Here is an 11,357-nt window from a genome sequence, read left to right on the forward strand (position 1 = left end):
ATTGTTTAAATGCATTATTTAGTATGATTTGTACGATGGTCTATGACTGTACATGAGGTTACACACGTAGGATGTATAATAACTGTGTTAACTACAGCGGTAGACTGAGATTAACACGCCGCAAGTTAATGGAACACATTTACATAGTTGGCTACAAAACAGAAAAACTAGGGCTGAAAACAATTCTTTGAGAAATGCTAATTCTTTGCATCGACTCGTTGAAGTCAGCAGGAGAAGAGCTAGTTAACGTTAGCCGTTAGCCGTTAGCTGCCTGTGTGCAGCACAGTCCCACGTGGCTAAATAACGGCGCTAACAGCTAACGTTAAAGGAAGTGCATTGATTTCGATAATGATGCTTTCAAGCTGTATTCAGTACGGTATCATGAAGTGTTCAAATGTAATCTTGTAAAATGTAGTTTTTGGTGATAAACTCGAGTAGATAAACTTGTTTGAAAAAGATGTTTTCACATATAAATCAGCTATTTAACTTCCAAACGCAAGCTCTGAGCAGCTTAAAGCCTAAAACATAATTGAACTAATGCCAAGATTATTTTTTAATCAAAGCAGATATTTAAATAATCTGTTATTTTTTAACAATTTGAATTTTGTCTTTTTCTGCAAACAATCACTTTAGATGATAATAAGTTGGGGTTTTTGTTGTTTTCTTTTAAATTTTTTTTACAAATTTACAAAAATGTACTTTAAGTATATTTTCTATTCACTTTTGTTTCTTAGTAATGCGAAAGTGTTGTTTATATGATTACTTCATTAATCAATGCAATAATCGCCAGAATACTGGATTGTTAAAATAATCGATAGCTGCAGCGCTACAGAAAACTAAAGCAAATACAGCGACACAGACACCGACCAATACGTCAAAAATAAGCTGACAATGTTGATTTAGATTTTAACATTGGGGTTGTGTGATTTCGAAACTATCGGAGATAGATTGGCTTTCAACTGATGCAGTATTTGAACGTTCCACAAGAAATGATCGCGCGTTGTGAAAGCGGTGAAGATCTTCGTTCGCTGGTGTTTGGTGGATAACTTGCGTTACCTGAGCTGTGACTGCAGCTTGCTGGCCTTGCTGATGAAGTCGTCCCAGACAGGATAACTGCCCTGAGGAGGAAAAGAGAAGATGCATTAATTTACATCAAAACAACCTTTTTCCTTTACAGCTCGAGTCACACACGGAGATGTGCAGCAGTGGACGTACAAACATGGAGTCTTAATCTTATTATTGTGGAAGTTTTGCTATAATTTTAAGTAGAAACCCTTTAATCAGGTCGTGCGTCAGGTCAGCGTATCACTGGGAGTTATGGGGCTTAAACTTTTGAAAGCCAATAATCTATAATATAATTATTTGTTTACAAAAACCTGCTTTTCTTTTCACATTCTTTTACTTCACATTACAGTTCGCTTATGTAAAATAAGTTCTGGCTCGACCAAAGCGCATAAATCCTGAGTATTGAATGCAGCAGCGAGCCAACAGACAACAAGGAGACGGATCAATACGCCGATCCATACGCCCCCGCCCACCCCCAGCATGTCCACAGGAAGCCATCCCCCCCCCCCCCCCCCCCCACACACACACACCATCACCACCAGGACATGCAAATGCAGTTTGAGTCCACAGACTGGGTTTAACATGAGACGGACAGGAAGGCGCTGCAGTGCGGTGGTGTACGCGTGTTCAGAAAGCTGCATGGAGGGAAACACAAAGACAGAAGAAACGGAGGGTGCGCTTCTAATGTCAGCGGGCGTCCCCTGATGTTTTCAGGGGCGGGTGGGGCTTCTTTTCTTTTTTTTACTGCAGTGAAGCAGCTGAGGAATCTTTTAACTCCGTGGATTCTGTAGCGTGGACTCAGAATGAAAGAATGAAAGACTTTACACCCATGTTCGAAAAACACTACAACAACCCTAGAATTAAAAACACACTTTTGATACACATATAATATAAATAATATTAAATACAGGATCTCTTCACAATGAAATACTAGAAAGCTGCAGCCTGAAATTATGGAGCTAAATCAACATCAGCATTGTGATATTTTATTTGCATGTAAACTACTTTTTGAGCATTCTGTAATTGTGACACTGGAAAGCTCTATTAGAAAAATGTATAAAGATTACTTATATTGTAAATGCGTTACTAAAGTAGTGCCCTATACCTCTAAAGTATGGACATCTGTGTACCGCTGTGTACCTTTACTTTGGAGCTGTGGACGTTTGAGTCTTTATATCGCACGACTCGGCTTCCTAAAGTTTATTTTAATACAATTCTTGCTTGCAATGCACTTTGTAATCATTCCCCGTCTTCCTGGGCAGGTTTCTGTCACACGGAGTGTTTTAAGTGTTTTGTTGTTTGAAATAGTGTACTGGGACTTCATGTGTTTTAGTTTTATGTTTTAAATGTTCTATTGATGCTGTGCTGGTGAGAGCTTCCTCAATGGGAATCACCTGATTAAATAAAAGGTGTAACACAATGAGAACGTGAGAATAAAGTACAACGCTGATGTCAGCATTATGTTCATTAAAAAACAAAAACAAAGAAAGAACACAAAAGAAAATGCATGTTTCCTTCAGGACCTTTCAGAGTTGTCTCTTGCAAATGTATGACTTTAAAATCATAAAGTCATACATTCTACATGTTGTTCTTGTACATTTCTTGCTTTAACCTCAGGGTTTCTCTTAACCTCCGTCCCCGGCTCTGTGTTTAGCTCCTGACCCTCCGTCCTGCAGAGGACCGTGGCTTTCGTCGGCCATTTCTTCTTCTTCGCGCTACGAGACGATTTCTTCAGGAGTTCAAATGCACACACGTGGCGTTTGAGGACTCTGAGACAGACTTCATCTGCTCCTGTAGAAAGCTGCACTCTGTGGGCGTCGCCCTTTGTCACCGTCATCACCACCATCATCATCACCATCATCATCATCATCTTCATCATCATCTTCATCCCTCCCTAACGCGGTGCAGGCCCAGGCTGAGCTGAGCCGAGCTGGGCGTGGATCATCAGCCTTGATCGGTTTTGTGAATGCGAAGACCCGGCGTCATCCGCCTGGCTACCGTTGCTATGGTTACGCTGCTGGGGAGGGGGGGGGGGGTCACATGTGCACATGCATCCTCATCCAAACACACACACACACACACACACACACACACACACGTTTCTGTGTCACACATTTCAGCTTTCTTTGTTTCTCTTTCACGTTCAACACAAATGTATTATGTGTAATTCTCTTATATATAAATATATATAAATATATATATACACTATGCACCACATCTCACTTCATCCTCTCTCTCTCTCTCTCTCTCCGAGGTAATGGCCGCTGCATCAATCAGTCACTGAGGACATAAATTATCACCGTAGCAACAACCGGAGGCGGCAGCAGCAGCAGCCTGCCGGTCCTCCAGGAATCCTTCCTCTGTTTGTTTGGCTCTGTGAGCGACTGCACCGGCTTTAACACGAGCAGAGATAACGCGAGATAATAACGAAAAATCGGATTCCTTTAAACTTCAGCATGACTGTGTGTGTGTGTGTGTGTGTGTGTGTGTGTGTGTGTGTGTGTGTGTGTGTGTGTGTGTGTGTGTGTGTGTGTGTGTGTGTGTGTGTGTGTGTGTGTGTGTGTGTGTGTGGAGGAATTCGACTAGATTCATGAAGATGTTTGTGTCGGTAAATAAAATAAACATTTGGCATGTTTTCAGAGAAGGTTGAGCAGCAGATAAACTGGACCTTTAAGTCAAAATGTGACATATTGGGAAATGTGTGAATTTGTTTTCTTGCTGCAAGATATATATATATATATATATATAAAAACTTAGCATAAAGACACATACACCCATAAAACAGCGCATTGTTATTGTTACACTTTGTTTTTTGTGGAGATGAAACAAAAGAAATATGATGCGTTAATTACTGAGCTTTAGGTGGATTTTGTTCCCTTTGGACAGAGCAGGGCTAGCTGTTTCCCCCTGTTTCCTGTCTTTATGCTAAGCTAAGCTAACTGACTGCTGAGTGTAGCTTCAAATTCAACTTACAGACGTCACAGTGGTGTCGGTATCACATTTATTGAACCTAATTAGTGATTAGCCAATTTATTATATTCGAAGAAAACGTAAAAAATTAAAACGCAGTTATAATGATGATCAAATTGTAATATAATTGATAAAAACATTCAGGAAACAAATGAATATTATTGTATTGCCTGTAGATCACAGAATGAGGTGTGTGAGACTCTACATGAACATGTTGGGAGAGTTTGGACTATTTCACAAACCCATGATTGTGTGAATTCCACCTCTTAACATCAGACAGACTGCACACATCAGATAGTAAAAACACATCAGAGCGAGTCGAAGCCAATAAACATGCCCACAAAAAACACAAAAACAAAAAGTGACCCATTTGGACGAAGCTGTCCGTGAGGTTTCCAAGGCGACACTGATACGCAGCAGCCAGCCGAAAAACAGAGAGAGAGAGAGAGAGAGAGAGAGAGAGAGAGAGAGAGAGAGAGAGAGAGAGAGAGAGAGAGAGATTATTTTAGCTCAGAGGTGATTAAGACGACGGCTCAGTCCGAGATAAATGGTGATTAGCATTCAGCTAATACGCTCAGAGGCGTGACTTTAAAGCACACAGAGTCACAGCTGGGTCTTGAACCGCAGGTTAAACGGTTTTCTTTTTAAAGTTATAGCGTCACAGCGGGATTCACGGACGTGATTTCAATGCGCTCTGCTTCCTGTCTATTGTCTGACGCTCACAGGAAAGACCTGGAAGTCTGGTTTTTGTCCCAAGCTTGCGTCACATCCACCAATGTCTTTATCTACAAATTCATTTCATCCTTTTGAACGAGAGACGAACGAGCGCACTTTATATTGCAGTGAATGTCTCAGAAAATAACATCGCAATCAGTCTCATGTCAGCTCATCCATCCACACGTTATCTGGGCTCAAACCTTCTCCCAGTACCAGCTGCACCAAGTTACATGTTCTTTTGGATGCATGAAAGATATTTGCAAAGGTGTCCGTGCAAACCCTTCACAAACACCGGCAGATGTCTACATTGGTGCAGCCCTCGTGTGCGTAGAATTTGAGCTTTATCTCCCAAGTGCATTCATCAACTAAATTCATTTTGAAAAATTGTTAAAGATATTTATGAAGCAACCAATCTCTGGCTCCAGATTCTCTTCCTGTGGTCCAATCGCGCGCTACGTCACCAGACTGACTGCATAAAACACTGATGATGAGTTTCTACTCACTAGAGACACAAAAGTCACTCAATGTGTTCACAGATGTGGAGATGTTCCAATGCCTTCAGTTCAGTTTTCTCGGCTCTCGGTAGAAGACGACGGTTCTCCTCCGGGGGGGAAGAACATGCAGATCGGTTCCACTTAAACGGATCGACAGTAATACGCGGAGGATTTAACCGGCAGCACACAGACGCGCTCACATTTACACAGAACACGGACACGACACGACACGACACGGCGGCTGCAGGTGAAGCCGAGCTGCAGGTGAGGAAATGAAAATGATACAAAATATAAAAGAGTTTGAAGTGCATTTTACAGGTTTCTAGCAGCCTTGTGTGTGGGATTTTCAAAATAAAATAGTTGTATGCTAAAAGGATTAAATAACAATAATTGTATTGGTGATTAATGCCGATTATATAATTTACTTGATTATCCGCTTAACTGTTCCGCCTATAAATGTTCTGAAATTAAAGATATTTCCATTGGGCTGTGGGGAAATTGTGACTTTGGAATTGTTATGATTAAAAAGATGTTTTGTGAGATTACAGCGACCTTTGAGCACCAATCATCCACCAGGGGGCGACTCCTCTGGTTGTATAGAAGTCTATGAGAAAATGACTCTACTTCTCTCTTGATTTATTACCTCAGTAAACATTGTAAACATGAGTTTATGGTCTCAATCTCTAGTTTCAAGTCTTCTTCAATACAGCATGATGTTCATTTAGTAAATGATGGTCCATTTAGAGTCAAACAGACCATAAAGCAGGGGATGCTTTAGGGGGCGGGGCTACACGGTGATTGACAGGTCTCTATCGCTACCAAATATGGTCACTTTCATTCACTGGTTGCAAAGAATCAAGATGGCGACGGCCAGAACACCAAACTCGAGGCTTCAAAACAATAGTCCACAAATTAATGACGTTCATTACGACTACGTCCACTTCTGATGCACAGTCTTTGGGTTTAAGTGGACATTTGGGCCAAATTTGATGTTTGATTGAAGAGATGATGTGTTCTTCACGAGAATGGGACAGACACAACGCTTTAAACAGTCCAGCTGTAGTGTTGCATATGGCGTTTATCTATCTGTTTGTTATATAAAGTGGAAGCGAGGAAGAACTCAGTACCAGGTCCTGTACCATGTTTTGAGAAGCCCCGTGTTACAAGTTGTTAAGTTCCTGCAGTGGAAATGTGCCATTAATCTTTCACTGCATCTCTACACACCAAAAGTAAAAAAACAACAACCTTATTATTAATGACAGACTTCACTTCATTAACCCAGCGGTTACAATGTGTCCTCGTTGTTTATCTCTGTAGTCATGAGGATCAGAACCTGCAGACTGGAGCCTCCTCTCTCCACCTACACATCTACACATGTTCACGTTAACAAGCGACAACCTGCATCTGGCCGTCTGACAGTCACCTGTATGAATTAAACATCAGGCTGGGAGGTGTGCATTTCACATTATACAGTCTGCCATCAAAGAGGGAAATAAGAATTACATTTATTGTTATTCAGTGAGCCTCACTGTTGTTCCTTCATCACCATGAACACACACACACACACACACACACACACACACACACACACACACACACACACACACACACACACACACACACACTGTTGTTTATTTTGACTCAATCCCACATAAACCCTCCTGCTGCCACAAATACTCACTAGAGCACCAAATGTGGATTCATCCACCGCAGAAAGTAGTCCCCAACAAAAGCACTATTTCCTCCTGTTTTTTTTTTTGTTTTGAGTAAAAGATCGGAACGACTCGTCTTTAGTAAGAATAAATGGGGTTTGGGAGACAGGAAGTCAAAAAGTGTTGAGAGACAAACATGGTGACAACCACATGAACGCACAATGACGCGTACTTAACGTTGTGAAACGATTGGTTAGAAAAAAAAAGATCATGGTGTGTTAAATAATAGCGTAAATAAAGAACAACTTTCTTACGTAAAAGCTACGTAACAAACGTCAGGTCGACTTTTGTTTCACAAGGGACACAAACAGCGGTCTCCTGGGTGAAAGTCCTGTTTGTTTGACCCGAACGCCACTAAGTGGACTTTCTCGCTCGTTAAACTCGTTACTAATCATACATGGTAAACGTCTTTGGTTTTTAGTCTTTTTTTGGGATTTGTTGACAATAAGAACATAGAATAACACAAGCCTTCATTCTGCTGTTTAACTGACAGCTGCAGTTAATTGTGATGAGCTCATGAAACATGAGGCATGGTTTCAGAACAAACGGTATATAAGTAGTTAAAACGAGCTGCTGGTGGACCAGCAGTGAGTTGCTCTTTTAAAATGGTCATCGTTTATGAATAAAACATTAAAAGCATCTCTCTGTTCACATTCATGATGCGGCCGCGTTTGTGAACGCAGCAGGTTAGAGAAGCAGGTGTGAATCCTAACATGCACGTCAAGAAAGAGAAAATTGAGAAAAAGTGCGGTAGCATTCCATTCGTCTTTGGCATCAACGTGCATCTTTAAGAGGCGGAGCTCGTTACAGTGTTTTTCACCTCGCAAAGAGGATGAAGAGATGAAAACTAAACGACAATGAAACAGATGCACGAGAGACGAAAGACTCACTTGAGGAGAGGCAGAGAAAGGAGAGAGGGGAGAGAGAAAAGGGAGGCGGAGGAGATGAAGGGCAACGAGGGAGGACACAAAGGACAAGGAAGGAGAGGAGGAGGGAGAGGAAACGAAAGCAAACTGAAAGAGAAAACAATGCACAAAACAGTAACGACGAAGGATGTCGAAATATTGCTGAAATGAGAAGGGAAATGAGGGAGAAGGAGGAAAGGGAGGAAGGGAAGAAGAGGACATGAAGAAGAGGAGGCTCAGAACGAGGAGTAGGTAGAAAAAAAAGAAGAGGAGGAGACATGGAAAGGAAGAATAAAGGGAAAAGAGGAGGAACAGGGTGTGACAGATCTCCTCCCTTTGTGAACCAAACCACCACACCTGTTAGAAACCACCTGTCTGTTACGACGTCACCACTGAAACAGAGGTGTGTGTGTGTGTGTGTGTGTGTGTGTGTGTGTGTGTGTGTGTGTGTGTGTGTGTGGCGACAGGGCGCCCCTCCCCCCAACACACACACACACACACACACACACACACACACACACACACACACACACACACACACACACACACACAACGTCACTTGTGAGGAAAACTACACTCACTCATAAACCTGAACTTAAACCTCAACTTAACCCAGAGTTCAGTTCAACACTGAAACATACACACACATATATATATATATATATATATATATATACATATATATATACATATATATATATATATATATATATATACATATACATACATATATATATATATATATATATATGTATATATGTAAAGACATAAAGCTCATAGACGTTTGGTCTTTTATGTCATTTAGGATTGAAAATCCTCAGTTAATGTGCCAGTTAGAGTTGTTAGCTCACAGCAGTAAGATGCTGGATGTGATATCACGTTATCGTATCATTCATCAGCTCATTGACGACATACAGGAACAACAACTCGCTACCTGATCCGTTCATCCTGGCCGATCGCTACTGAGCATGTGCAAACTAGTCCTACACACCTGTAGTCTCTCTTAAAACTACTAATGTAAAGAGAAAGAGAATATTTAAATTAAAATACAAGCGTTTGTTTCCTTATCATTTGAATTGAGTGTTTCTTATTAGGACAATTAATCTCTATTGATGACTAAAAATCATATAGTAAAAGGATTTTAAAAGGAGAATTAGATTTTTTTTTACAGTTTTTTTTACTTTGGGACGGTGCTAAATAAATAGTTAGTCTGCATGTTTTTACATATTTTTGTTTTTTAACCACACTTGTATCAGATCGGTACTCGGTAAAGCCGATGCTTCATGTCTTAAAGCTGCATTCTCTCTAGTGTCCACCAGGGGGCGACTCCTCTGGTTGTATAGAAGTCTATGAGAAAATGACTCTACTTCTCTCTTGATTTATTACCTCAGTAAACATTGTAAACATGAGTTTATGGTCTCAATCTCTAGTTTCAAGTCTTCTTCAATACAGCATGATGTTCATTTAGAAAATGATGGTCCATTTAGAGTCAAACAGACCATAAAGCAGGGGATGCTTTAGGGCGGGGCTTAATGTGATTGACAGGTCTCTACCAGAGACGTATACGGCGTCTCTACGTCACTCCTCCTCAGTCCAGATACGATAATTTCTGTTCACTGGTTACAAATAAAACAAGATGGCGACGGCGACGTCGCCAAACTCGAGGCTTCATAACATCAGTCCACAAACCAATGGGTGACGTCACGATGACTACGTCCACTTCCTATATACAGTCTGTGGCCGATAGGCAGGTTCAGGAACCGTCATCTCGATTAATCGTAAAGTCAGAATACGAGTTTCCTGATCTAATTCAGCATGTTTCTTTGGAGATTAGCATGTTTTACAGAGCAGATTTTTCTGTGTCACAGGTTCCCCCGTTTATCAGATCATCCTATAATCAGGTTGTTGATATGAAATGGTATCTTTAAGAATAAAAAGGGAAATAAATGTAGACATTCAACATTACTTTTTAAAAGTACCAAATTACAAACTGAGTAAACTGTTGATTTCCAAAATGTGGTTTTTAGAGCTGACCTTCTCATCTAAAAAGGTAGAGTTAGGATTTGTATTGTTTTTTAACATTAGCATTTATTACAAATCAGATTTTTCTGGGTTGCAAGTCCCCTGTTTATCAGATTATCCTTTAATCAGATCGTGATGAACAGTCCTCTCATAAATAATAAAAGCCATTGTGTAAACGCGAGGAGCCTGTAGCTTTGTGTGGTTACCAGGATGAAAATGCGTTTACATGCATTTTTTGGGGAGAAAGCTGCAGGCGTTCACATTGTGAAAATGAAGGCACCGGAGCCTGAACACACCCACTTTACTCCCCCCCCCCCCCCCTCCCTCCTTCCTCCCCCCTCCTCTCTTGGATAATTAGCAAATTAATTGTAAAAAAAACAACCTGGAAATCTCAGATAAAGAAAAAAAAATCTGCTCTCTTTGTTTTGATGCAACAGGATGAACAGAGGGAACATTTCACGTGATTTCACAAAATATATATGTATTCCTTGATGTTACCTTCATGTCTCCTATGACAGTCTGGAAAAGCCCCCCCAGCGCGCTGCACTCCCTCTCCATCACCGTCTCCATCTTCAGCTGCGTCCACGGAAAATATCACAAAACACTCTCTCACTGGCTTCTGCAGTCCATAAATGAAGCAATTAAAGAGAGGAAAGGGGGGGGGGGGCGGCTCGGTGTCAATGGAAAAGGCTCAGAGTCGCTCTGCAGGGTTTCCCCGGCTGAAGGAGACCAGAACACGGACACGAGCAGCAGCAGCAGAGCCGGCGGTTAGTTCCCACTCAGGGCAGATAGATCCCATGTCCGCGGGAGGAGACGCATGTTGGAGCGGAGAGAAGACTGCAGGAAACGGCCAACGACGCCGCCGGAGAGGATCAACTTCACACGGAGAGCTGCTCCACTGAGCTCTGGCTGCTCGGGAACGCGCCGGGAGGGAGACGTGGACGCGCGTCCGCTTGGCCCCGCCCTCAGCTGAGGAAGCTTTTCGTTAATGGCAAAAGAGAGGGTGACATAAAATACAATAAAGTTATGGACATATGAAGGAATCTCCATGACCTACAAATAAAAACAGAAACAAATATATAAGATGGAGAAATAAAATATAAGAAATATCAGTTATATTAGGAAAGAAGGAAACACTAAGAAGACCACAAATGTTTTAGAATGAATACATCATCATTAAATAATGAAAAATAAAATACAACTTATAACTATTAAATATCAAACAAAGGACCAACATTATATTTACAGATAAGTTAATATTTTGTCGTATCTTCTGCCTTTCTTGTCTTATTTTCTGTGTCCCCTGTATCAAGTGTCAATAGAAATATAGATATATTTAAAAGATACATATAATTGAATACAGTATAAAATAAGTATAGAATTGAAAAAATAAAATAAAATGATATACATGCAATGGAATATAATTCAAACATTGATCTGTAAAATTGTATTTTTAGGAATGAAAGGGGAAA

General features: G+C 40.8%; 1 protein-coding gene across 1 annotated transcript in view; it reads right to left on the reverse strand.

The window, feature by feature from the left end:
- Nucleotides 1-10,455, reverse strand: part of LOC306707821 (protein MTSS 1-like) — a gene marked incomplete at its 5' end in the record, with an annotated part of 41,925 nt that extends 31,470 nt beyond the window's left edge. The window contains 2 exons of the mRNA XM_079175454.1: nucleotides 1,057-1,118; nucleotides 10,384-10,455. Coding sequence (XP_079031580.1) covers nucleotides 1,057-1,118; nucleotides 10,384-10,455 — 134 coding nt within the window. The remainder of the gene's footprint in view (nucleotides 1-1,056; nucleotides 1,119-10,383) is intronic.
- Between the last annotated feature and the right edge of the window lie 902 nt (nucleotides 10,456-11,357).

Source organism: Pholis gunnellus (assembly GCF_910591455.1).
Source record: "Pholis gunnellus genome assembly, chromosome: 16".
Lineage (NCBI taxonomy): Eukaryota > Metazoa > Chordata > Actinopteri > Perciformes > Pholidae > Pholis > Pholis gunnellus.